Here is a 27,475-nt window from a genome sequence, read left to right on the forward strand (position 1 = left end):
ATAATAATAATAATAATAATAATAATAATAATAATAATAATAATGTGTTAAAAGCTATGGTTAAAAGTCTAACGTTATGTGGTGTTGGTTGCTAAGGAAACGGACGCAAGCACAGATGGTGGCTGAAATGGATGTGCTGCGAAACTTCGAAGTTCAGTGAGTTACAGTCCATTGATTAAAAAGCGTGGATAATCTTTGATTAATTTACGTAACTGTTAAATAAATTGTAGCTTGTGAAGGTATCCAGTCTGTAAAACAGGATTATCTATGCTAACGCTCTACCTAGCACTAATGGTAAAATGCGTCTTCAACGTGCTAACTTTAATCCAATCTCAAAATATGTTACAAATATTGTAGTATTCGTTGCAAGGGCAATATGGCATACAAAAATACAGAAATGCTGTTTTAATGTTGATTATTATCTTCAAGATGGGTGCAAGGATTCACCAATGGCACATTTAGGTTTGTCGACAAGAAAACAGTTTGCTACACCTGCGGAAACTTCATCGTTTTCCTCAATGTGGAAACTAAAGAGAGGAAGACGCTGCAGAGTCCCGGCTCTGGTATTGGAGCATTTACAGCCAGTGGGCAACGTAGGTGTATTGCTTTCTCTGATCTCGGACTCAAGCCTTCCATCTTTATCTACAAATATCCAGAGCTTGAGCTGACAAGTGAACTAAAAGGTCAGTCAATGCTTAGTTACAGCTTTAGCACAGGGGTTGTCAAACTGGGGTCCAGGGCAGGGACACTTGGGAGGAGCAGATGTGTGTACTGGGGGTTAGTGGAAAAGTTTTGAGAAACACTGTAAAAAAAAAAGTAATTATTACAGATTAAAGTAACTAAATCAATTTAAAATTAAGGCACTACCCAACGAATGTAGTTTATTAAAAACATAAAAATACATAAATATTTAGGACATTTAGCATTTATGATATACATTTTTCACAAGTATGAATTGTGTCATTATACAGGAAACTATATCAAAGTGTGTTACATTTTAGCTGGTCATAGTGGTCATATCTGGGAGTCTGTGTTGTCCAATCTGTTTTGGTACAAAGTTTTTATACAGTCTATGGTACAAACTCATACCGTTTTTTTTTAGGCACAACTAAACTGGGCTATACGGCTTTGGCACTTTGTGATACTGGTCCTTATTTAGTTAGTGCATCACCCATGCCTGATCACATCATTACGTTATGGTAAAATACATGTTTCACTTGCAATTTTATTTAATAAATAATAGCTTTTTATTTTTATGTATTTATTTTTGTTTTATATTACTAACTAATACCCACTTTTTAGGAACTGGGAGAGTGGCCTTCCACTTTGTAGCCATTCTCTTTTGGATGAGGACATCTCAGCACTGGTTTTTAACCCCATGAACTGGTGTCAAATTTGTGCAATAAAATCAAAGTCTCTAACCATCTGGAATGTTGAAAGATGTGACAACTACCATTTAATGAAGCCTAGGTAGAGTGTCTCTCCAGCAGATGTCACTGTTATTTGCACATGGATTACATATACTGTACCAATGATAGTAATGCACAGGCATAATTTATTGTCCACGTTACCCTTTCTTTATGTTTGCTTGGCAGTGCTGTCAATCTCCCTGGCACTGATGGGTCAGCTATTGAGTGTGAACCAAATCAGTCTCATTTACTCAATGGGAAGCTGACATACTTAGGTCCTCAAATGCCCACTTCAGCAATAGCTGGACTGATTGGAGACCAAGCTGACAACTTTGTGGTATAAGCTATATCTTTAGTAGTGTATTTTTGTGTAGATATCTCCTGAATATTTATTAATGTTGTACAATTATTTGAAATCTTTTTTTTTTTTTAGTAATACTGTTTTCAATATTAAAAATCTGGATATTATAATGCAATTTCCTTTGTTGAAAGTAATATAAAATAAAAATTTAAAAAGGAAAATGTGACTTTTATTTCATATTGCAAGCGCAAATAAATATTTAACTACTGAGAGAGACTTTTCTTCACAGAATTGCAAATTATATAAACTCAGCTACACTGTACAAAATTATATGAACAATTAGTTATTACAGCATATGTTTTTAATTCATTGTAACTTATTAAACTAAGTTTTCAATTTTGCACAAGCTGTTTTAAGTCAGTTTAACATATTATAAGTTCAGTGTACTCATAAGGTTAAGTTGATTCAGCTTAAATTTAAGGCAACCAGTTTTTTTTTACAGTGTATTACACTTTATTTTAATTCAGTTTACATCTAGATTAAGATATTCTATTTTGTAAACTTGCAATTCTAAGAAAAGTTTTATCTTAACATTAATTAACTTTAAAATTTCAAGTTTACATACAACAATAATGATTTTTATATCTTTTATTTATGAAATATTAAGTTTCAGTTATGAAATGTTAATTTACATTTACAATATAATAAAAACTCGCATTCTCCTTTAAAAATGTTTATTCTAATCATACATTGTCTCTGTCCTTTACAGCCTTTGAAACTAATAAAACCTAGACTGTGTCCTAGTGCCATCTGCTGGTCAATTTCTTCTGACCTGTATGTTGGTTGCAAGGAAGGTTTTCTGCTATGTGTGAATCCTGAAACTTTGCATGTCTCCGTTTTATATAAACCACAGACCGAAGTAACCACAGGTATGCATGATTCATATTGAACTAGATGTCTATTTGTTTATTTTTAAAGTTTTGTGTTCTTGAGAGCTTATTTTAATTGTTTTAATGCATGACAGGTAATAGTGAAATGCCCATGCAGGAGGGCAGTTTCCAGAGCTTAGTCCTCCAAGACTCTAAACTCTTTGCTGCAGGAATGGTAAAAACTGTTATTTATTTTTACCCTAATAATAGCTCCGAAACTACAAACTACTCTCTCTTCAACTGAGACATTATTTCACCCTGATTCAAAAAAAAATCTAAATGATTACAGGAAAGTGTTTTACGAAGCATACAAATTAAAGGAAACAAACTGGAGGTTGTGCAGACCTGGGCTTTAGAAGAGGCAGCCTCTGCTATGTGCTTTTCTCCTGATGGTGAGACACTGCTGCTAACTTCTAATACAGTAAGTGTTTTTTTATTGTTCTTACACTGTCAGTGTCATTTTTGATGTTTTTTTTTTGGCTAAAATAACGTTAATGTAAATCAACTTATACAGGAAAATAATATCCTGTATATTACATGGGTCCTATTGTGCTTTTTACACAATTTTGGTTTTAAAATATATTTATTACATTTTAGAATATTATAGAAACAACAAAAAACGGGCAAGCGAGACAAGGGGAGAATCAAAATGCAGGAAAATGAAGAAAAAATAAATAATAAAATATTTCCCAGTACTGAGTTACAGCTGGAAGGGCATTCGATGTGTAAAACTTGCTGGATAAGTTGTCGGTTCATTCTGCTGTGGTGACCCCTAATGAATAAATTGACCAAGGGAAATGAATGAATGAATAATTAAAATATAAATAAATATTTTAAACTGAAACATCACAATCTGGGACACCTGAGATCCAAAAATGGCATAATAGATTATAATAGATAAATTATTATTATTATTTTTCAATTAAAATGTTATTAGAAAACCTGTTACAGACTTTGTATTTTTATTAAAACACAATGCAGAACTTATAAAAGAAAGGAAATTCACGAGAATGCTTAAAATCTTTTAGTTTTCTTTCTTAGGGCTGTGTTTACAGATTCAAACCACTGCTAAAGGATAAAGCTGTCAAAGTCCTGGATGTCCTTTGTGGAGATTTTGTGACTGTTGCTCCAGTTTACACTGATAGAAGCATTTGTTTGGTAATTATAATACATATATTACTTTAATATAGTAAAAAGTAGAATGCAAGGCAGATCTGGAATGAAAAGTGTTTAATTCAGTGGTTTTAAATATTAATAAGGCATGTGCATCTCCATTTATTCAGTCAGTTAGAGAAGCAGGAGTTGTACAGCTTTGGACTCTGGATGATGGACTTTGCATGGGCTCCATCTCTCTGCAAACTCACGTTAGTGCTGTATTTGAGGTTTTGTATGACACACACACTATTTTTCGTAAAACAAGTGAATCAGTACATAAATGTTTGTCATTTGGTGTGACTTTACTTCAGGTAACTAGTATGGCATGCTGTCCCATAGCGCAGTACATTGTGGTAGGGACTGCCACCGGAGATGTGCTGTTTGTGGAGATGACCACAAAACAGAAGCCCAGACTAGTTCACAGAGTTCATCTCTACCACGTCCCTGTAGACCATTTGGTGTGAGTTTCACAGCTACAGTATTATATCATATTTCTTGTGAAGGGGAAGAATGTGAAGTGAATGTTGAGCAGACTGTATTATTATTATTATTTGTTTGTTTAACAGATTTGATCAAGGTGGCAACTGCTTAATCACAGGGGCGTCAGACTCACGTGTGTTTGTGCTGGATTCAAGACCATCAAAAGGATTTGATATTATCGGATGGATTGGTAATTTATCATTGATCATTTTGCAACATAGCTTAATGCAACAATGGTAGAAAATATACATTCTTTTAACACGTTTTAATTAACAAATCATGAAAAAAATTGCATTATGATTTCCAAAAAATATATAGGAGCACAACTGTTGAGATATGCTTCTAAAATATCTGTTTTAATCACTTAAAAAGGCAATAGATAACCTTTTTTTTAAGATTCATTAATTTTTTTATTTTGTTCATTAACTTAACCGTTCCATTAGTTAAGACATTTTTACCTCCATTTAACACCCCCCTTCCCCTCCCCTCCCCAACAGCGACAGTTACTGTAATTAGATGTTGCAATCATTTATCCAAATATAGATAAATAATATATTATCAAATAAGATAATTACTTTTACCGTGCGTCTCACCACTGTGACCTTATTTGGTTTCCAAAAATGCCAAATAGTTTCCCCATATTCTCTGATAAACATACAATTTATCAAGTAATCTACATGTCATTTTTTCCATATGCTGCCGCATTTGCTAATCCCGTAACCCATTCTTGAAATGATGGTTGACCTGCTAAACGCCATCCACTCATAATGATTTGTCTATCAATCATAATACTTATTTGAATCCACTCAAACATCTTTACACCAGACCCCAACATCAACGGGTCTCCCAAATATGTATTTATTTTTATTGATTTATTTTTCTTGCAATACATGTTCACTTTAACTCAGAATTTCTGTATTTTAGAACAGGACCAGAGGGCATGTCTCAAGTCTCTTTCTTTGCTCTCACATCTTCTTTGCTGCCTTTTCATATATATATATATATATATATATATATGTGTGTGTGTGTGTGTGTGTGTGTATATCATATATGTGTACTTTTTGTGCATGCTTTTTTTTAATAAAAAATATCTGTTAGAATTATATCTGAAAGATCATGTGACAACAAGGATTGAGTAAAAGCTGCTGAAATTTCAGCTTTGCCTTCACATGGATAAATGACATTTTAAAATGTAATCAATTAGAAAACATTTCACAATATTACTATTTTTATTGAATAATTTATATAAGAAAGCATTGATGAGCGTAAAAGAAATAAAAATCTAACCAAACTCAAACTTTTGAACAGTCCCAGCAGGCACAAGACGTCAACATGACATCAGACTGACGTTGTACCCCAACGTTGTAGGACGTTGTTTTTTGTTTGGAAATGAAAATCAGGTTGACATCAGAACCCAACATCAGGTCGACGTCAAAGACAATGTCAAACATTTGACAGATGTTGCATTTTGGTTAATTTTCAACGCAACCTAAAAACAACAAAATATTAACATCTAATAATGTTACAGCTTGTGCCGATATTACCAATATGATGTCTATCAGACATTGGATTTTGGTTGCCATACCTGACGAATAAATGTATAATAAATTTGATTACAATATGATATTGGTTTAAGATGTTAGTTCAACGTTGGATTTTGGGCACTTTTCAACACAATCTAAAATCAACACGTTGTTATTGGACCTCAAAATAATATTGTCCTTAGACACTGGTGACCTAAATCTAACCTAATATTAATGTATTAATGATGTTGTGTATCTGCTGGGGAAGAGTATTTAACTTTTTTGCCTACAGTTTGAAATCATTTCTAACTAATCTTTTTTCAGAGGCTCCAGGTGCGATCGTAGGCCTCTCCACTCAGTACCACCAAGAAAGTAAACAGATTAAAGTTCTGGTTTTATGCAACAAATCAGAGAAAGAAATCAGCGAGGGAAATGTGCTTCTGCTACTGACATTATTTGCGCAACAGCTCACAGGTTACTGAGAAATATAAAAAAAACACATTGTCATTTTTTTTAAATGAGATTATGGACATACATCATAACTCATTCTCATAATGTCTTGTCACTTCCAGAATCAACCAGTTGTATGGATGCCCATGGCTGTCTGCGTAAAGAAGTGTTTGACAGCTGTGTGTTGGAGCTCCCTAACTCTCTCTGCTCTTGTGTACTGGCCGTAAACAAGATATTTGGTTACTGCCAACAAAGAAAAGTCCTGCAAAGATTCAGTATCCCTGAGGTGCTTTTATGTCACACAACACCCACAGTTTGATGACAGTTTTATTATGTGTTTCTGGAGGTGCTCTTAACTGCTTCTTATGAAATGATATGCAGAATGGAGAAAACCCTAATAATGTAGTTCAGCTGATTCCAGAGAAGGAGACAGGAGGCCATTTATTGAGTCCTGCATTTCTCCAGCTTTCTCCACATCATACCTGGCTGGCATCGGTTGGCAGAGACGGGCTGCTACGCATCTGTGAGATCTCAGAAATGGTATTTGCTTTTAAATCTGCAAGTTCGCCCATGTTTATGAGCGCTGGGCTAGGAACAACATGTTTCTCAGAAACTGCCCAAATAACTGTTTAATATTAATGTGCATACCTTTGACGTTCAGGACAGGTATGTGCAGCTGCAGTGCCACTCATGTTGGCAGGGTGGAGTCGGGTCTGTTTGTTTCACCCCAGACAGTCAGACCATCATCACCTCAGGCCTAAGAGACGGCTCACTTGTCTGCAGCAGGTGAGCGCAGAGGTCTACAAAAATGGACAGATCTTTCAACAGATCTTTGATCTGTAGCAATATTTCTCTTTTTGCCCTTACGAAATCAAAATATACAGGAATCCACTGGAAAAGAAAAAGCAATATTATGCAGAATATGTTTCTATGTATGAGAAACGTTTTTAATATTCTGTAATATAAGGATGGGGCATTTATGGCTATATGCTGATACTGTAAACGAAAAGTATCTAAAATTTGCACCACATTTTTAAATGTAATTGAAATAGTTAATTCTTCTTTCTTGAGGTAATGTATATTGTATTATACAATAATACAATAACATATAGTGGATAAAACATTTTTAAAAAGTATTAAAATAGCAGGATTTTGAAGAAGATGATATATATATATATATATATATATATATACACACACACACACACACACACACACACACACACACATACAGTTATCTATATAAATATTTGGACATCGACACAATTCTAACATTTTTGGCTCCATACACCAACACAATCAATTTGAAATGAAACAAACAAGATATGCATTAACTGCAGACTGTATTTACATCTAAATCAGGTAAACAGTGTAGGAATTACAACAGTTTTCATATGTGCCTCCTACTTGTTATGACAGTAACAGACTCCAAATGCAAATAGCACACCTGAAATGAACTCTGGACCTTTTATCTGCAGATTGTAATTGGGATAATGAGTGAATAACACACACCTGGCCATGGAACAGCTTAGAAGGCAATTGTCCAATTACTTTTGGACCCTTAACTAGTGGGAGGCACGTATGCAAACTGTTGTAATTCCTACACCGTTCACCTGATTTAGATGTAAATACCCTCAAATTAATGCTGCGGCAACACTAGAGTTTGGGTGTACGAAATTATGTTGTACCGTACTGCGAAAAGGGCTGGGACTAAACAAGACATTAAAAAAAATTGAGCGATTGGTCCATGTTTTAAATTTCAGTCCAGAGAGGTCATGTTTTGATCTTCGATTGGTCTCACGCAATCATGTGATGCGATTTTGCAGGTCTAAGTTCACCAAGGTTGAACTTTCCAACGCAGCAAACTGCGAAACTTTTTGCACAAGCTTACGTTTCCTGTCTGATGCATTTACATGTTTATGAATGGAAGTCTATGGGGGGAATGTACAGTGTGACTGCAGTTTCAAGCTGACAGTCTGCAGTTAAAGCACATTTTGCTTGTTTCATTTCAAATTCGAATGTTAGAATTGTGTTAATGTCCAAATATTTATGTATGAATGTATGTATACTGTTATATATTAACACAATAAATGATTCTATTTATTTACAGTATAGATTAAATGTTCTATTGATTGTTTATATATAAGAAAATACATTTTATTGGTTGTAAAGGTGAAGATTTGAAAATGCTTATGAAACTGAAGATTTAAAATGCATTCAAATTGAACAGGTTGAAGCTTTCTGGAGTTGGCAAAGCAAATGCAGCTACCCAGTATTCTCAGTCTGTTGCTGATTCTTTTGAGTCAGTGGTTTCATCAGAAAACACTGTCCTCACCAAAATGACCGACCGGGATTCATTTCATACAGGAGAGGTATAGAAACACAGCATTTTCTATCGTTTAAATAATATTTAGACACAATATTGTACCTAGCAGTTTTACTTGAGGAAATATTCTGTTCACTGGGATACAAAATAATAAACTGTCTCGGAATTCTTCCCGCAGGTCAGTCTTAAGGGAAAGATGAGTCACGAAGCTGAACAAGAGGAAAACTATTTTACATCCCCAACTAGTTATACTTGGCTTGATGGGAAACTTGACGCGGTTAGTTCTTGTCTTTGAATTTATTTATATGTTATTGTGCTTAATTAAATTATCAATATTATGTCACCTTGCGTTATCGTTCCTTAATATACATACTACATCATTTGTTGGCAGCAGCTAATTCTTTTCAGCTTGCAGCACAAACCATGGTTGATCATAAGTCTCCAGGAGATGGAAAAAACTCCAGTAATTACAGAACTTATTTATGTTAACAGATTAGATGTTTATCACCTATGTGGTACAGGGAAAGGTATTTTAATCTTATATAACATTGCTACATAACCTTGTCTGGGATAATTTCAGTAAAAATTATATTATATTCATATTATTTAATGAATTACTCCCCAAAATAAGATACTATTGAAATGATTGAGATCAATGAATTATAGAAAGTAATGAATATTTAATTAATATTTTTTTATATATTTTATTAAATGCCACAACCTCAAGGATCTTACTTCAGGGAGAAACATAATAAGTGAAATATAACTATTTAAAGGAATATGTGGTATTTCATCAGGTTCTCCAAGAGGAAGCCCAGCAGTATGCAGAAACCAAGAAGAACCTAAGAAGAAACATAAAGGTTCTTCGTGATACAGTAAGAGAAAGAATCTTCTATTTTTAATTTTTTTTATTTTGTTAAAACTTTCTCATTTGTTTCAATATTAATCATTTGATTCCAAACATTCAAATATTAAGTTTTAATATTCTTTGTTTCTGGATCAATCCAAGATTAAAGCTATGATGGAGGAGAATGAAAGTCTGGCAGACATAGAGAAACTTGAGCAACAGGAATTTAACCTGGATGTGGAAGAGCAGCAGAGGCTGCAGCTCGAGGGAGATCAGGAAGTCAACAGGGTAAACACAACTTTTACTCACTATCTTTCAGCTTAGTCCCGGATTTAATAGGGGTTGCCACAGTGGAATGAACCACCAATTACTCTGGTATATGTTTTATGCACTGGAAGCTCTTCTAGCAGCAACCCAGCACTGAGATTACATTAATGAACAACTCGTGAAGCCCCAGAGCTGGGAAACAAGCACACACTATCCCAATAGATCCAACGCAATGTATTTTTAGTTCCAGTTTACCTTTGAATGAATGGGATACTTCTCTGGAAAATTTACAACTGAAAATATTAACATTGCACGTTGTGATTTAAGACTATAAAAAATTTGACCATGTGTCTGAATGTTTCTGTTTCAATACTAATCAGCTTTCTAAGTTTGAAAATGACTGTTTAAATTATTAAGAATAGGAATAAGGATGTTTGCAACCTTTTCACTTATTAAGTTTTTGATTTATTTTTACTTTGATGCTGCAATGAATATGAATGTATATTATCTGTTATATGTAAATGTTCCAGCATGAGTAAAACTCTTTATTAAATCTTCACATATACCTGGTAAGTATTTTGTCTATAAATGCAATCAGTTTCATCATTAATTATTTAGTGATCCACTAATGTTTTTTTCAGTTTCTTAATATTAATGAATTAAGACAGTGTCCCTTAATTTGATATCTGAACTACCTTTTAATTAATAATGTTACAAATAATTTCATAATCTAATAATACTGAATTAAAATACAATCTTGTTGGTGTAATTTTTGCAGCTGTACATTTTTGTACATTAAGAGACACATACAACACGGTTATTCTAATTAATTTAATATGAATACTAAATAGACATAAATGTTTTATGTTCATAAATGAAATACCTATATAGAAAAAAAATGGCAGCAAAGACAACAGTAGAATGTGAATAATATAAATGTTTGTGAATCAGCTGTCCACTGTTAACAAACACAATAAAACACCCACATATTTATTTATTACTTATTCTTTAGGACACAAAAGAAAGAATAAAACAAATTGACATAAAAAATATTCAGCAACCATGTAAACATCTGAAATCTTTTTTTGATAAATACTGTCAAGTGCATACCAACTTCATCTACAGTAAAGACAGCAACACAAAGCAATACAATTAGTTTAAAGTTCCATTTTCTCTGTTCAAACGTAAATCTGGCTGACCTGCAAGTTTTTTTTAGATGTCAGTTGTCTCACCTTGAATGCAGACAACAGAAAACAGCTGTAGTCAGTCTAACCATCTCTGTAGTAAATATCCAGCTGACTAGGTGAGTTCTCAATGGGGAGTTTTGTGTAGGCGGAAGTAACGATACACTGTGTGGAGTAAAACCGCACACCACTTGATGTCATGTAAAAAGGATCTATTCACAACCACTCATACACTACCACCAATTCAGCTTATTCAATTTACTAACACCGCATAACTAATTTCTAATAACTTATTTTTTTTAATCTTTGCCATGATGACAGTACATTATATTTTTTCAAATATTAGTATTTAGCTCTAGGACTTAGTAGATGTAAATGTCCCTACCAATAATTTAGTTAACTTCAAAATAAAATCATACTCCATCAACCCTTAGTAACCTATTTGAGCACAAAGGGTTAAAGTCAAGCTTGCTATGAGTTCACTATAATACTATTAACCAAGGCTGTGCAATTAATCGAAGTTTCGATTTGGGCCTCCATGATTATGAAAAATAATAATCAGGATAAAACCGTTAAATTGCGTTACACACCTCTCTGAATTTCTCTTCATTCATACAATCTTAAAGCCAGATTGCAGTAAAATCATGTATATTGACTTTTGCAGCATGGGATGTCATTTGTTAATTGTTATTTGTATTATTAAGTGTTAATTTTATATTATTAAGTACTTTAGTCATGTTTTTAAAAGCGCAAAAACAATTTGCGCAATGCATGCGCTTTAGGGATGTCAAGAGCTAGTCTACGCCCTTGATTTCGCTTAAAATTCAATTTAAAGACTTAACTATGTTAATAAGGTTAACTAGGCAAGTTAAGGTAATTAGGCATTTTAATTAAGTCATTGTATAACAGTGGTTTGTTTTGTAGCCAATCTGAAAAAAACATTGCTTAAGTGGGCTGATAATATTGACCTTAAAATGTTTTTTAACAAAACTTTTTAACGAAACAAAACTAGTATGATTTTCTCCAGAAGAAAAAATATTATAGAAAATACTGTGAAATTAATTTGGTACATACTTAAAAAAGAAAAAAAAATATATAAAAAAATATATTTTTTTTAATGCATGTATATTGCATGTATATATTTGCATTTGCATGTATGTATTGGCTGCAAGGTGGTGCAGTGGGTAGCACGATCGGCTCACAGCAAGAAGGTCACTGGTTTGAGCTTTAACTGGGTCAGTTGGTGTTTCTGTGTGGAGTTTGTATGTTCACCCCGTGTTCGCATGGGTTTTCTCTGGGTGCTCCGATTTCCCCTACAAGTCCAAAGACATGAGCTATAAGTGAATTGGTTAAGCTAAATTGTCCGTGGTGTATGTGTGTGAATAAGTGTGTTTGGATGTTTCCCAGTGATGGGTTGCAGCTGGAAGGGCATCCGCTGTGTAAAACATATGCAGAATAAGTTGGCGGTTCATTCCGCTGTGGTGACCTCAGATTAATGGAGATTAAAGGAACTAAGCCCAAAAAAAAATGAATGACTATATATGTTTGTGTTTGTGTTGTTAAGGTGAGAAAGGAGATCGAGATGGAGAATCTGGCCAAGTCCTATCAAAGAGAAGTCTTGAAGAGAGAATGCTGGGATTCTATGCAAGTCAAAGGGAAAGCCATTAAGGTCTCTACCCCAAAAAAAGAAACAATTATATGGAGAAAAACTGTAACAATATCCACATCCACAGATTTCACCTGGCTCACCTGTAAGTACTAGAATTACTATACAGCTGCCAAGTGTCAGTGTCTTTTTGTGCTCTTTGTTGCCTCAGGCTTTTCATTCAGAAAACGAGGTGAAAAACTACCCAATGAAGGAACGCACTGCAAAAGAACTTGAAGAGCTTCGTATGGTTGAGAACATGAGGCAGATTGAACAGGAGGATTCACAAGTAAGTGTACAGTGCATTACTCAAACAATAATGAGTCAGTTTCTGGAATAGGTTTATCCTTAGCAACCAAACCCTAACATGGTACTGAACAAAACGCACCGTACCATGACGCAGAATGCACAGTGTTCTGTGAATGCTAGTGTCACAAATAATATAATCATTTTTCATAGCTTCAGGAGGGGGTTTTGGATACACTCTTTGGAGACAAAGAGGAAGAGGTCAGTTTGACTGAGAGTCCTGCTCTAACCGGCAGTCTGAGCTCTCTATATGGCGGTGTCAACCCTTATCTCTACAACCAGTTTAACTTACACGTAAGAGAGCAGAAAATCAACCAAATCACCTTGCTCAAGGTGAGGAGTTCTCTGCTTGTCTTGGTAAAGTTTCAAATACACATTAAAAAGCTGACATGTCAACTAATTTGTGTCTTTTATGGTTGTTTTATGAAGGATGTTATATACAACGTTAAGAGTGCATTCAACAAAGAATTTGAGGCAGTTTACAAGCAGAAGGAACAGGAAATCCACAGAACCAAAGAGAAGAACAAGCGTATCTTTCAGATTATGGCCAAGCTGGGCATAAGTGAGACCCTCTGGGAGCCTAGACTCACTGATAATGAGTGTCCTGAGAGAGCTCTCACTGTGACCGACTCAGAGGTAAAACAGACAGTTATAAAAAATAAAATTCGGTTATCTTACTTTCATTGGTCCAACCATTAGATGTTTTACCAGCGTTACCCAACAAGTTTAAACATGGACCTATTTTATGGCTTTGAAACTAAAATAGTTTTTTTTATACATAAAATATAATTCATGTTATTATGCCAAACTTATTATGTTTTTTATTGTAGTGAATGGGCCTGACAGGGAATTTATGTGTGTGTTTCTAGATCAAGGTTGAGAAATACCTCACCCTCGAGCAGAAAGAAAAAGAAGCAAAACTCAGAGAGGAAGAAGAACGGCAACGGCTTGCAGCCAAAGTATGACATTACTGTACCTCACAACTGGTGTTCTAGCTATTTTTTCCCATAACCTGTGTTTAGCACAAACAATAATTTTTATTACAGTGATAGAATTGTATTAATCATTAATCTTTTCCTTATGTGTACATATAAAGTTCATTATTTTTAAATGTTACAATTATTTTTAGAAATGTTATAATTAATGTTATAATTAACACTTTCAGTAAGGATGCATTAAAGTGATCAAATGAAGGATCTTAAGTAATCAGATAATAAAGATCTTAAGCAGCACAATTGTTTTCAATGTAGATGATAAATAAAGTATTTCTGAAGGGTCATATAAAACTGCACTGAAGTAATGCTGCTGAACTGAATGTATTGTATTTTGCTTAAATAACTGCAGCATTGGTGAACATGAAAACTTATTTTAAAAGCATTTTAAAATCTTACAAAACCTTTTTTACTTTTACTGTAGAATCATACATTACAATCATTCACAACAAAGGGTTGGTTCACCCAAAACATTTAATTATGTTAATAATTCCTCACCCTCGTGTTGTTCCAAACCCTGTTAGTCAGTTTGAAACACAAAGTAATATTTTGTTGGAAATCCAAGTGCTTTTTGACCATTCATAGAAACAAAACATTGTTAATACATTTCATGTTACTTCAGTGGTCTAACTGTTATCATACGAAGCCCCAAGATCATTTTTGTGCACTAGAAAAACTGTAAAAACTACTTTGATCAGATCACATGATCAGGGTGCACATTTACTATCGGCAGTACAACCAAAGTCTCTTTAAGTTAGGTCATTTCACTCGACGAGCATCTTTGAAAGGCCTCTTGGGCAGTATACTCTGGCATTCTGTCTGAATGGGGAAACTTCAAATACTTAATCAAAACCGTTTGCTAAGCTTACGATTACATTACATATTTGGAATCACCAATAAAATTTAAAAAACGTCTTTTAAGTTTCATTTCTAAACATTAGAATTAAATAAAATCAGCATTTTTTTAAGTTCGCGACACCAACCTCATTTACGGTCATGTTACACATTATTATTCTCTGGATAATGCTTTGTCAGATCGCACTGGTCTTCAGAAGTCATTCACAACTTACTGCCCAATCTCCTACAAAAATAATAGAGACTTTTTATTTACAAGTTTGTGGGCGTTTGAGTACATGCTGTCAGACTCGAGCTTTATATGCATATATTTCTTATGTCTGTAAAGCATGTATTCGCTGACATTCCAGTTTGACCACAAAAACTGTTGTAAAAGCACACATCTGGTCCGAGCTTCTCACCCACAGAAACGTCAGACTATAGTTATCGATGATTGGCTCCTGTACTAGTAGGCGGGGCTCATTCGTCATTGGGACTGTTACACTTTTCCCTATTCAAAACTATACAAGTGACATGTCTTGTGTATTTTATATATCTTTGGTACAACATACTGACAGTAAAGTCATCAGTGCAAGACGCAAGTGTCATATTGTTCATAGTAAATGCGTACCCTAATCTAATATGAAAGAAACAGACAAACAAATTAGTTTTTGCAGTTTTGGTGCACAAAAGTGTCCTTGGGGCTTCACATGATTACAGTTGAACCACGTGATGTGCAATGTTTGTACAATTTTTGTTTTTCCTTTACTTTAAATATCTCAGCAGCATTGCTGTTTATGGAGGATGAGAGAGATTTGTATTTCGTCTAAAATATCTTAATTTGTGTTCCAAAGATTAATAAAGATCTAATGAGATTTGGAAAAACACGAGGGTGAGTAATTATTAACAGTTCGGGGGAACTAATTACTTAAACTGCAATTTGAAAATGATCTTATATTTACTGATATTGTAAAATATACAATGTATTATGTTATAGCTGAACTGTTCTCATTTCCATTGCAGTCTGAAAACATGAGAGATCAAGGACTCAGTGTGATGATGGGTGGCGTTCTGGAGCTTAAGAAAGAGGATGTGCTGAGGATGGTAAGCTTGAAAAACTCATCTTAATGGAAAGCATAAACTTACTAAAAAGGAGATAAAAGGAAATAAAGATACTATTAAATATATTCTGAATTTACAGGAAGTACCTCAGCCTGAGTTCATGTCTAAACCTGAGGCCCAGTGGACAGAAGAAGAGAGAAAGAGCTTCAAAGAGTTTGAGAAAAAAGCAAAGGAGCTCAGTGAAGAGCAAGAGAAATATAGAAAAGTATGACTTTGATCACTTAAACCTTAAAGGGATAGTATGAACTTTGTATAATTCTTTTTTTATTTGAATTGCCAAACTCTGAAAATATACAAAAAGCAACATTAAAGGTATTATTAGAAATCTTCTGAAGGCATTCAGTATATTTTTTGTATGAAAAAGATGTCACAAAATCTTACTTGCATTCAAGGATATTTAAAGCTAGTGCTTTAAAGTAATTCACAGCAAATGCTTGGTGTCATTGACAAAAAATCATCTTCATTTCAACACAGCAGACCCTTTTTCTGTAACTGTGTTCTTCTAGACACTGGAGACAGAGATGAAGAAACTGCTTACATCTATTAAAGAGGCTACTCAGATGTTTGACGAAAAACTTGCCAAGCTGTTTGAAAGGAAGGTGAAATCAGAGATGGTCATATACCAAGTAAGAGGATACAACACTGCTTTATATTTTTGAAGGACCCGCCAACAATGTAATTACGTAATATTAATGGCCTGTTCATTCCGCTGTGTAAAAACATGTGCTGGATAAGTTGGAGGATCATTCCTCTGAGAGACTAAGCGATAAGAAAAAGAATGAAAATAAAAGGATGAGTCCACACCAACACAGTAACATTCTATCTGTGGCTATCTGTGTTTTTATCATTAATCAGCTTTTTTTCATTATTGTCAAAGTATTTCCAATAACGTACCTCTGTGTCTTAATAATTATAGCTGCAATGTGGGATTTGCTTTTCTTTAACATTTGAAATTATTTTTAAAACTATATCTATTATAAAGGATTTAGATCGAATAAACCCCACACAATGGAATATGTTAAAGAAAATGGGAAAAGGCAAGTAATGTCATTATTTCCGATGATGGTTGGACAAATGTAGATTTACATCAAAATGTACTATCTGACATAAGTGGAGAGAATTTGGATGCAAATGTCTAATAAGATTTTTGAAATCTAAAAAATACTTAATTGATATTTTAAAAATCAAGGCCAAAAAAAAAAAACAATTACAAGACACTGGTTACTTTCTGAATCCCCAACAACCCAAGAAAGGCTAGAAATAGTATGTGATATTTATGTGATGTAAAAATGGACATTCTCCCTTCAACTCCAAATTAATGTATTTAGAAATATCTGGTCCAAGTGGACCGTGTACTCTAGATTGCTCCATACAATCTTTGCAGTAATTTAAAAATATTACTACCCAATTCCAATCCACAGAACAAACATTTTTCAATTTACTACCCATTGCACTCCCTCTCCCAATCCTCTCTTTAGATTAGGAATTTATAGCCAAATAAACAAAGATTTGAAAAAATAAAATTCTGCCATTGGACATGCACACTATTTTCCAAGTGTTTATGGTTATATGTTATGGACTAAAAAATGACATTTAATGTAAATAAAGTCCTGACTAATGGTTATTTATCTTTTTTCAGAACTGCATTCTGCTTTTAGTGTCAATGTCAATCTGACTAGATAAAATCCACTATTTTGATGAATCAGGGTAATAAAAACAGAACATTATTTACAAACCCTGTTTCTGAGTAAAGTTGTCAGATGAATGACAGTTAACATATAAATTCGATTAGGATCAAATTCGTCAAATTTAGACAGACAGACAGACAGACAGACAGACAGACAGACAGACAGAGTGACTGACTGATTGATTGATTGATTGATTGATTGATTGATTGATTGATTGATTGATTGATTGATCACGCAGTTAGAGTTGGCGGGATGGTTCTGTTCTGGGCAAAACTCCATGGACGTGTCCATGCAGGCGTGGATGGACAGAGTGGGGAGAGCAGCAGCAAGTCAAAGAGAAGATAACAGAATAGAATCCAAAAGTGTTTATAAACAATTTAGAGACATAAAGCTGAGTAGCATATACTAATACTATGGATAATACTATGTACAGATATCAGAAATGAGCTAGGAGGAGTTGGGGACGATGAAGGGAGTATAGAATTTGTGAGCAACTAAAAGCTGAAGAGAGATATGATGTATGATTTTAAATAGACCACTGTGACAGATGACCAGCTGACTGTCAGCTGATGCAAGCTTGACTAACATGTCTAATTGAGCTAACAATATGCTCCATTAATACTATTGTGATAAACTCAGTAAAACAAAGTACATGGATTGTATTGTGTGTCACGTTTTAACAAAATGTATGCTATTTTTCTAAACTAATTAAAATGAGCAAAGGTCAGGATTTTTGCTAAATTATGCACTACTATTTTTCCAAACATCATCATAAACCCCTAGAACTTTTAGAATGTTTCATTCTGTGACACTTTCGCTTCATGCTGATCACTATTGTTAGCACTCCTGATAATTTTTTACATTCTATTTTTTTTACTAATTATTTCCCAGGTGATGTTTAACAGAGAAATATTTTTTCAACTCATTTTTAAACAATATTTTCAATAACTAATTTTATTAACGAATTTCTTTTGTCTTCACCATGATAACACTATATAATATTTTACTAGTTATTAAGCAAAATACTAGCATTCAGCTAAAGTGTGATTTAAAAGTTTAACTCGGACAATTAGGTTAACTAGGCAAGTTAATGCAAAACTGTGGGTTGTTAAGTAGCCAACTGAAAAAAAATCTTAAGGGGGCTAATAATATTGTAATTTAATTATTTATAATATTAAATTATTTAAAAATATTTATAATGATTTTTAATCCATCCAAACTAAAGAAACAAGACTTCTTCAGAAGAAAAAAATGTCATTGTAAATACAGTAAAATGTTCTTGCTCGGCTTGGGATCACTTTTGATTTTTAAAAATCTAAATTTCGCTTTTTTTTTTTAAATAATATTTCAACTGTACTGATAAATAAGAGCAGGTCTTATAAAAACAACAGGATGAATAAATGATAATGGTATCATTTTTATTGTGTGAATTTACCCTTTAACTGCTCATCTATTACTTAATCAATAGTGACTTTATTTTTCAGGAGGAGCTCAAGATTGCAAATCTGGTTCTTTCCATTCAAACAGAAGAAGAGATCCTCACCAGAGAGAAACAGCTAAGCTTTAAACTAGAAAAGGCACGAATTAAAAAGGTGATCTTCGTTTGTATAATGAATTGCCTCTTATCTCTTATTCAGCAGTGACGTTGCATGTTTACAGTAACTCTACAACATCAGAAATTGGCAGTTCTAACTTTCAATTATAATGTTCTTGATTATGACAAAAATGTCATGCAAGAACAAACTTGTGCAGCACACTAATCCGTTTCTTTGAGAGCGACTGTTTTGCACATGTTGGAGTGTATGAGTCACCTCTCTTTACTGACAGAATGAAATTGGGGAGGAATTGAAAAAACACAAGGAGACTGTTGATGAGTTTAGAGAGGCGTATGATAACACAGTCGCTGAGGACAAAGTAAGATTACAAACATATCTTGCATATGCATATCCATAATGTTCTCGCCAAAAAAAGTCTCATCCAACCATCTTCCTAATTTATAGCTACTTGACAAAGGATTCCGCAAAGAGTTTTATGATGTCCCTGGACACTCAATTGACCAGCTATATAAACTTTACAAACGCAGACCAAGGTATTATTTCAGAAGATTTGCAGCTTGTTTGTTCATAAGTGTTTGTCCGGTCTTAACTGAGTAAAGGTGTTGTTTGACAGGGTTCAGAGGATGAAAACACAGACTGAAAATAACCCATTTAAAGAAGGGGCAGCACCATCTGATGGACTCTCTTTGATGATGAAGGCCATGGAGGAGTTGGACGCTCCAGAGCACATGCTGGAAGGTTTAGATCCAGCTGTGTGGGAGAGGTTTTGCCTGGCAAGACGGGCCAAAGTGGAAAGTGAACAAAAGGTAAGAATAGCTAGATAAGCTAAATGTCACCCTAATCAAATTTCTAAAGAGAAAGATCACCCAAAAATGACAATTCAGACATCATTTACCCAACCTCTTGAGTTTCTTTCTTCTGTTGAACACAAAATAAAATATTTTGAAGAGTGTTGGAAAGCAACAGCCGTTAACTTTCATAGTATACTTTGATCCTGCAATGAATGTAAATGGATGCTGGTTTACAACATTCTTCAAAATATCTTCTTTTGTAATCAACAAGAAAAAAATCATAAACGTATAGAACCACTTGAGTGCTAGTAAATGGTAAGAAACTTTATTTCGAGACACGTACATCATAATTCATAAAGCGTTTTTGTTTGTTTTGTTTTTTTCGTTCAGTCAGCTATTTACGAATTTTGTTTATGTTATAGAGTGTTATAAATAGTAAATCAGTGTTTCTCAACCACGTTCCTGAAGGACCACCAGCACTGCATGTTCTAGATGTCTACATTGTCACACCAATTACAGGTCTTTCAGACTCTGCTAATAAGCTGATGATCTAAATTGAGTGTGTTTGGTTAAGGAGACATGGAAAATGTGCAGAGATGGTGATCCTTCAGGATTGTGGTTGAGAAACACTGGTGTAAAGTGTTTGTGTTATGTTGTTGTTGTTTTAAATTACAAATTTTGCTGTTATTTTATTCAGGTATTTCTATTCTCCGAAAAATAGTCCATCTCTTCACCAAATATATTTCCTGGCTCTATGAAGCCCAGTGTGTTCTAATTCAGTGTCTCTCAACCACGTTCCTGGAAAATCACCAACACTGCATGTTTTGGATGTCTCCTTTGTCTTTAACACCCATTACAGGTCTTTCAATCTCTGCTAATGAGCTAATGATCTGAACCGGGTGTGTTTGGTTAAGGAAACATGCACTCTAAAACCCAACAGTCAACTTTATCAATTGAAATGAGTGTAGTTAACTCATAATTTACTGAAAGTTAATTCTACTCATTTGAAAAGAGTTTGAGTTATTTAACTCAATTAAATACTTCATTACTTCAAATTAAAAAAGTAAGTTCACAGTACTCATATAGATTCGTTTTTTTAAACTCAAATGGTATGTTGAAATCGGTTTCCTCAAACAGTTTGAGTTGCCTTATTGGGTTTTACAGGGCTCAGTTGGTTTGAGTTCTTCATTTATTGGGTTTTACTGTGCTCAAATTGCTTCGTTTACTCAGATGGATTAAGTTCACAGTATTCATTAGAATTAGTTTTTGAACTTAAATGGTTTGTTGCAATCGGTTTACTAAAAGGGTTCGAGTTACCTTCACTTTTTGGGTTTTACAGTGTGGAAAATATGCAGCGCTGGTGGTCCTCCATGAACGTGGATGAGAAACACTGTTTAAATTCACTGATCACCTATGCTGCATTCCATTTCACTTTTAGAAATACACTCGCAAACTTCCCTTCCCCCTGTTCCCTTAAGGGAATCCCTGCTGCCATTTTAAAGTGCGTTCCACTTTATCAAGTGAATGAGGGAAGCTTACATGGACATACCCTCGATCCCTAAATTTTGACTGAGGCAGCCATTCGGAATGCAATGCGATTGTGACAATACAACAGTGTTGTTTACAAGTGCTCAAGGTTTTAGTTCATTCCATATAAACCTATTCAGATCTTCTGCCAGTAGTATTTTTATTTTTTCACAGCTCTTAGCATGTCGGTTAAAGTCCATTTTCATTGCCAATATTAGCCAATCGTAATTGTTTGTTTGGTCACACTTTATTCTGATGGTCCGTTTATTGAATTAAGTTGCATTGCATCTACATGCCAACTAATTCTCATTAGATTATAAGTAGACTGTTAGGTTGGGGTTAGGGTTAGTGTAAGTTGACATGTACTTGCAAAGTTTCTTATGGTCAGTTTAATGTCTTTTGAAGGAGCAGTATCAGCAGATAAGCAGACAGTTCACTAATACTTAAATAGATCATCAAAATAAAGTGTTACCATTTGTTTTGGTTCAATCTTGAATCTGAGAGATTGACCTCGCTAGGTCATGTTCTGCCAGTAGTTAACACGAAACACAATGTAATTAATGACGTGCATCTGAGGGAATGAGATGGAAGATAGTCAGCGAAGAGCAAAAAAAACATTGGACTGGAATGCAGGCCAAGTGCAAATTATCCAGAAAGGTTACAAACTCAGGAAGAAACTTTTTACTAATTGTTGAAGCCTTAAAAATAAAGCAAATTCTGCAAAAGAAAGTATTTGCCTTTGCATTGAAATTTGAGTGTTGTAACTTTCAAATGTGAAATCAAGGACCCCTTTAACACTGATTTTATTAGGTCAAACTAAAGGCACTGACTTTGGCAGAAATGCAGGCCTTTCTTCAGAGGAGAATAGATGAGGATGACGAAGCTCAACTTGAAATAAAAAATCTCATCGATGAGCTCAATGGGTAACAGTTCATTATAAAAATCAAGAACATTACAGTGCAGAGGCGAAATGATACTTGAGGATCTCTGATTAGGGGATTTCATTACTTTCCAGGCTGTGTGATGAGAAGATGAGGTTTCGACTGGACAGTATGGTGCAGATTGTTCTCCAGCAGGGTCAGGTTGAGGTGGAGGCTGGAGAATTCATCGCTGACTATAGCAACGCATTGCTGATCCAACGTAAAGTTGTTGAGGACCTGAACAGCACTATCAGGGTACTGAATAAATGTTCTGCTTACACTACAACATATTATGGTGCCAATTAAAACAATCATTGCTGAATGTTTCTCTTTTGTGCATCATCCAAATCATTAAGCAGATAATGAAATCTGGATAGTCATTGTTAATGGCCATAATAACTATAGAAACATTTGTAACTTTAAGACGCCCCTTTAATATTATCATCTAAATATGATCATTTTTTCTATTAATATTCTTTACATTTTTTTTAATTATTGCACTTATTTACACTTTTTTTTAAATTAATTTATTAATGCGAGTTTGTTGTGGTTTTTCCTGTCAGGCTTTAGGAGATCAGAAAATCGCCACTATGGTGGAGTGTAAAGATTTCCGTAAGGGAATCATCCAGCAGGAGTGGGAGCACAGGAGAATGAGGATGCAGCTGGAAGATCTCAGCAACAAAGCCAGAAACATACAGACGCTGCGCATCACTCAGGACATTCAAGATGTATGGATTTAAGCTTTTATATATGGATTTAGGCATTTATATAATTAGGAAACTGATTTTAATCATCTACATTTATTTCAAGATTTTGAATAATGATTAAAATAATCTCAATTTGTTTACCTTGGTCAGACTACAGTTGTCAAAGTAACCTAATGAAGATTTCAAATCGATTTCTGTATTGCAATTATAAATATTTGTTTCTTTGTATTGTTTATGTCAGTACCTGAATGAAACAAATAATGACAACAGGGTGTCAAAGCAACTCACAACTCTTGAGAGGACCTTAGATTTACAGAAAACGGTAAGCTTCATTGTTATTTGTCAAGCACCTTCTATAAATAGGATGAAAAGTGATTTTAATGAGTATTTCAAATATAAAAGTTTGATTTAGCTCCCCTCTTGCCACAGGCTCATCAAAAGAAAATTGAGATTTGCAAGAAACAGAAAAGGCAGCTGGACAGACAAGTTGCAAAGATGCAGGAGAAGAACGCAGCCCTTGACTTGAGAGTGGCAGAAATGGAGATAACGGTGGCAGAGAGGAGAAATTTTTACGAGGCTGCTGGTAACTGACCTAATGTCTTGCCCATTAAAGACAGAATTCATCCAAGTATCAATATACTTTTAGCAGAAACAGAGTCTGTGGTAGTTTCATTGTTCAGGAACGTGAGAATATTTTGATTACACTATTATTCAAAGGTTTGGGGTCAATACATTTCTTTAAAGCAAATTAATTTCAATTAAATTCAATAGGGTAATAAAAAAATGTAAAATTCAAACATTTTTAAAAAAAAATTGAAATTCATGGGCAAAAAACAAAACAAAAAGGGGGTTTCTAGCATCAAAACAAAAAAGCAATGTCTGCGCAATAGCCTAGTGGTTAGCATGCCGACATGTGGTGCAGTAGCACGTCAGAGTGACCAGAGTTCGAATCCTGGCTCGAGGACATTTCCCTACGCCTCTCTCTCTCTCTCTCTCTCTCTCTCTCTAACTTTGCTTCTTGTCTCTATACTATCTTACTATTTTAAAAAAGGCCAAAAATAAATCTAAAAAATTCAATACAGCTTTGTTTTTACATTAAAATGTTGTTTACATTTTAACATATATTTTACCATAATTTACAAAAGCCACCCATTAAATTGGAATTTTAACAAGTTTACATAAAAGGCATATGTAAATTTGATATTTAAAAACTCATATTGGAGCCCCAAAAAATAATTAACTGCAATTATTAATATTTATATTTTAACACTGTCTTTCAAAGCATATTCTGTTTTATTTGTTAAATAACTATTGTACATTTACAATTAAAGTCAGAATTATTAGCCCCTGTTTTTTTTTTTTTTTATCTTTGTCAGACTCAGGATGTTAGTAAATAATATTTGACTAGATATTTTTCAAGACACTTCTATACAGCTTAAAGTCATAGGCCTAACTAGGTTAATTAGGTTAACTAGGCAGGTTAGGGTAATTAAAAAATTAAAAACTGATAAAAAATATTATCAGACATACTGTGAAAATGTCCTTGCTCTGTTAAACATCATTTAGGAAATATTTTGAAAAGAAAAAAAAAATCAAAGGGGGCTAATAATTCTGACTTTAACAGTCATTTTATAAATTGTGCAGAACAAAGTATCTTAATCTGTAAAAACAATACGCAGAATTCTGAGATAAATTATCATAATTGACACTTAAACAGCAGAGATTGATTAAACTGCTCAAAAATGCTTTTTTTGATGAATAATTTGACTACTGGAGTTATTCAGCTTGGCCTTCATATAAACAAATTGTGTATCTATATATTGATCATCATTTACTGATTAATGTTTATAAGTTAAATAAGAACTCTTTAAAAAATACCCTATGAACAGAAGTATATCGAATTAAAGAAAAATATATTTTTAATAACAAACGATTTGTACATTCTGCCTATGGTTGATGAATTAGGACTCACCATAGCTGTTTATCCATATTTATTAATGGTGCTAAAAATGCATAGGAGCCTGAACAGCTCACAAAATTTGATAACATTTTCTTTTTCCAGCAATGGAAGATAACCAGGAAACAGAGTCAGACAAGAACTACCAGGACATCCTCCTGAGAAAGAAGCTGCTGGCCATCGCCAGAGCTCAGTCTGAAGAGCTGCTCCTGCTGAGAGCGGAGCTGGAGAAACTGCGCATGAAGAACTTCCCGTCTCTCTCGCAACTGCACTACAACTGACTCTACATACAAAACGCAACAACTTTACCTAAACAATAAACAACACACAAAGGTGCAATAAATTATTATACAGTTCAATCAATTGACAATCTTTCTTCGCAAACGTTTTAATGAACAAAGCTCGCTGCAATCTGTTTGAACTGTGAATAAAAATTGCTGAAATGTATTCACGTGTCTGTGAAGTCTTCCTCTGTCCTATCAAAGTGCAGTAGTTTATCATTAATCCCAAAGCTGTCAATAAGTTGTGAAAGACTGGCTTGTTTTCCACCTGTGGCCAGTTCTCTCTGTAGTTCATACAGCACAGACTGAGCACAGGATCTCCATTTGTCTGTGAGCCTCTGCAACTCATTCAAGTCATTCTGTGGAGAGAGAAAAACAGCTTCAAGAGCAGTATGCTTCGCTCACAAATAAATCATTTACTTACTTATGGTGATATTCATCAGAAGTACAAAATAAAAAGTATCGCTTTATATTAGACTCTGTCATTTAGTTTGTGGCATCTCAAAATACAATGTTTGCATGTAATCATTTTTCACCATTTGGATGAAACGTGAATATATTTTATATTATGGCTGCACGATACTGGAGAAAATATGCAATATGCGATGGTACTGTTGAGTGTTGCAATAACAATATTTCCTATGATATAACAAACTTTTTATTAGCAATTTTTTTGACAAAAATAATTTATTTACTCTACGATTATACTAAAATAGACAGGTATATGATTCTTTGAGCCAATTTTAAAAAAATGTGTCAAGGTTCAAACATTTAGACTTTAAAACACCTTGAATAACTGAAAACCACTGCTGGAGTTCTGATTCTCATTGGCTGCTGTCAATTTAATATCTTGTCTCCCAGCATTAATATTCACTTTCAGCTCTAGGTTCACCTACTGTAAAGGTGGGCATTAAGATAGTTAAGGCCTCTATGAAATACAAAAACATAAAAGTAATTTAATTTATTGCACTTCCCTGTGATATACATTTAGTCATTTGGCACACACTTTGGTCCAAAGTGACTTACAATTGAGGCAAATCATCAGTACGAGGCAGTACATACAGCACGGGCTAATTATACAAAGGAACAGTTAGTGCTTAGAGAATATAGCAAGAGAATATCAGCAAGAGATTTGGATATTGCATATACTATTACTGCAATAACAATGATTTTTCAATATATCTAAGCATATTGTTATGGTGTGCCTGCGATCATTAGTTTTTGAAAAGTGACTTATATTTCATTAATATTTATTTCAAGTTTCTACATTCTTCTCTCGTGTCCCTCGAGTTCTAAATTAAGGGATAAAATTTAAAAAACATATAGAATTTTTTAGTATAGAAATTAAAATAAAAACGTAATTTTAAAATTCCAAGTGGTCAATTTAGAAACTCCATTAATTTTCTAATTTTTTACAGAACTTACAAAAAGGCATATATACATATATCAACATATGAGATGACTTATATTATATTTTCATTATATTAGTTTTTTGTTGTTGTCTCCCAGCCATAATTTACGAATTTATATTTACCTTTTTCCTGTACATCTTGACCATCTTTAATCTCCTCAAGGTTTCTGTTCTCTCCTTCACCGCTTTTCTCAGCGCTTCGCATTGCTGACTGGGGAGCTCAGCTGTGTGGTTCGAGTCTCTCTGCAGCTTCATGTCATTCCTGTTGACATCAGTCTCTGTAACGTTAGAGTCTCTGTCGTCTTTGACACCGTGTTTCTCTTCTTCTCCCTGCTGTGAAGGCTGAGGCTCAGTGTCATCCTCTATTTTGAGTCGTTTTACCACACTGAGGGGAGACTTGAACGAGTGTCGAGATCTTTTTAGCTTCTCCCTCAGCGAGGCACTCATGGGCTGAAGAAAACAATGTCAACAATGATCAAAAGAAAGCTCAGACATGCAGCAGAATTATGTTTCGACGAAAAATAACATGTAAGAAAGAAAAAGTGATCTATCTTTTTCGCTAATGTTAGTTTATGTGAAAACAAATATCGTATAAAGTCAAAAAGACAATAAGCTTTACCTTTGCAGTACTGGACCTGTTTGAAGACTGCTCGGCGCTTGGCGTAGTTTCATCAGCTGCTGTTGGTTTTATCGGGGTTGTCTCCATGTTTTACAAGATACGAAAAGAAAAAAACGACTACATAACTTTATCATTTGTGATTTAGTACTCTCCAAAGCAGTTCTGTGCGAATATGATCTTCCATTTCTAAAGTTGTCAGTGAACACAGCTGTTTTGAAACTGGTGCCATTTGTTTCGTCGTCACTTCC

General features: G+C 34.1%; 2 protein-coding genes across 3 annotated transcripts; one reads left to right on the top strand and one right to left on the bottom strand.

Moving 5' to 3' along the window:
* The first annotated feature begins 90 nt into the window (after nucleotides 1-90).
* cfap43 (cilia and flagella associated protein 43) lies at nucleotides 91-25,363 on the top strand. The gene is made up of 38 exons (XM_692047.6): nucleotides 91-156; nucleotides 430-683; nucleotides 1,103-1,199; nucleotides 1,303-1,470; nucleotides 1,596-1,746; nucleotides 2,480-2,639; nucleotides 2,735-2,814; nucleotides 2,929-3,060; nucleotides 3,681-3,797; nucleotides 3,923-4,003; nucleotides 4,106-4,254; nucleotides 4,361-4,464; nucleotides 6,122-6,271; nucleotides 6,370-6,533; nucleotides 6,629-6,787; nucleotides 6,909-7,033; nucleotides 8,478-8,619; nucleotides 8,752-8,850; nucleotides 9,371-9,448; nucleotides 9,583-9,708; nucleotides 12,436-12,540; nucleotides 12,689-12,805; nucleotides 12,976-13,155; nucleotides 13,252-13,458; nucleotides 13,692-13,781; nucleotides 15,672-15,752; nucleotides 15,850-15,975; nucleotides 16,277-16,396; nucleotides 18,943-19,050; nucleotides 19,286-19,372; nucleotides 19,459-19,547; nucleotides 19,628-19,820; nucleotides 22,143-22,255; nucleotides 22,348-22,507; nucleotides 22,816-22,980; nucleotides 23,201-23,281; nucleotides 23,389-23,542; nucleotides 25,022-25,363. Exons 1-38 carry the CDS (start codon nucleotides 116-118, stop codon nucleotides 25,195-25,197), a joined length of 4,929 nt encoding a protein of 1,642 aa, XP_697139.4. The 5' UTR covers nucleotides 91-115; the 3' UTR covers nucleotides 25,198-25,363.
* Nucleotides 24,936-27,475, bottom strand: sfr1 (SWI5-dependent homologous recombination repair protein 1). 2 transcript variants are annotated; one of them, XM_068212909.1, is made up of 4 exons: nucleotides 27,228-27,475; nucleotides 26,732-27,058; nucleotides 25,369-25,556; nucleotides 24,936-25,225 (listed from the first exon to the last, which is right to left on the bottom strand). In XM_068212909.1, the coding sequence occupies exons 1-4, from the start codon at nucleotides 27,312-27,314 to the stop codon at nucleotides 25,222-25,224; spliced, it is 606 nt and encodes a 201-aa protein (XP_068069010.1). In that variant the 5' UTR covers nucleotides 27,315-27,475; the 3' UTR covers nucleotides 24,936-25,221.

This window comes from Danio rerio, chromosome 13 (assembly GCF_049306965.1).
Source record: "Danio rerio strain Tuebingen ecotype United States chromosome 13, GRCz12tu, whole genome shotgun sequence".
Taxonomy (NCBI): Eukaryota; Metazoa; Chordata; class Actinopteri; order Cypriniformes; family Danionidae; genus Danio; species Danio rerio.

Excerpts from the sequence above, each read along its gene's own strand:
- sfr1 (XM_068212909.1), bottom strand. The coding sequence starts at position 27,314 with ATGGAGACAACCCCGATAAAACCAACAGCAGCTGATGAAACTACGCCA. Across the intron at positions 27,059-27,227 it reads ACAGGTCCAGTACTGCAAAG|CCCATGAGTGCCTCGCTGAG; the intron begins GTAAAGCTTATT and ends TGTTTTCTTCAG. Across the intron at positions 25,557-26,731 it reads TCAAGATGTACAGGAAAAAG|AATGACTTGAATGAGTTGCA; the intron begins GTAAATATAAAT and ends CTCTCTCCACAG.
- cfap43 (XM_692047.6), top strand. The coding sequence starts at position 116 with ATGGTGGCTGAAATGGATGTGCTGCGAAACTTCGAAGTTCA. Across the intron at positions 157-429 it reads CTGCGAAACTTCGAAGTTCA|ATGGGTGCAAGGATTCACCA; the intron begins GTGAGTTACAGT and ends ATTATCTTCAAG. Across the intron at positions 23,282-23,388 it reads CCTTAGATTTACAGAAAACG|GCTCATCAAAAGAAAATTGA; the intron begins GTAAGCTTCATT and ends CTCTTGCCACAG.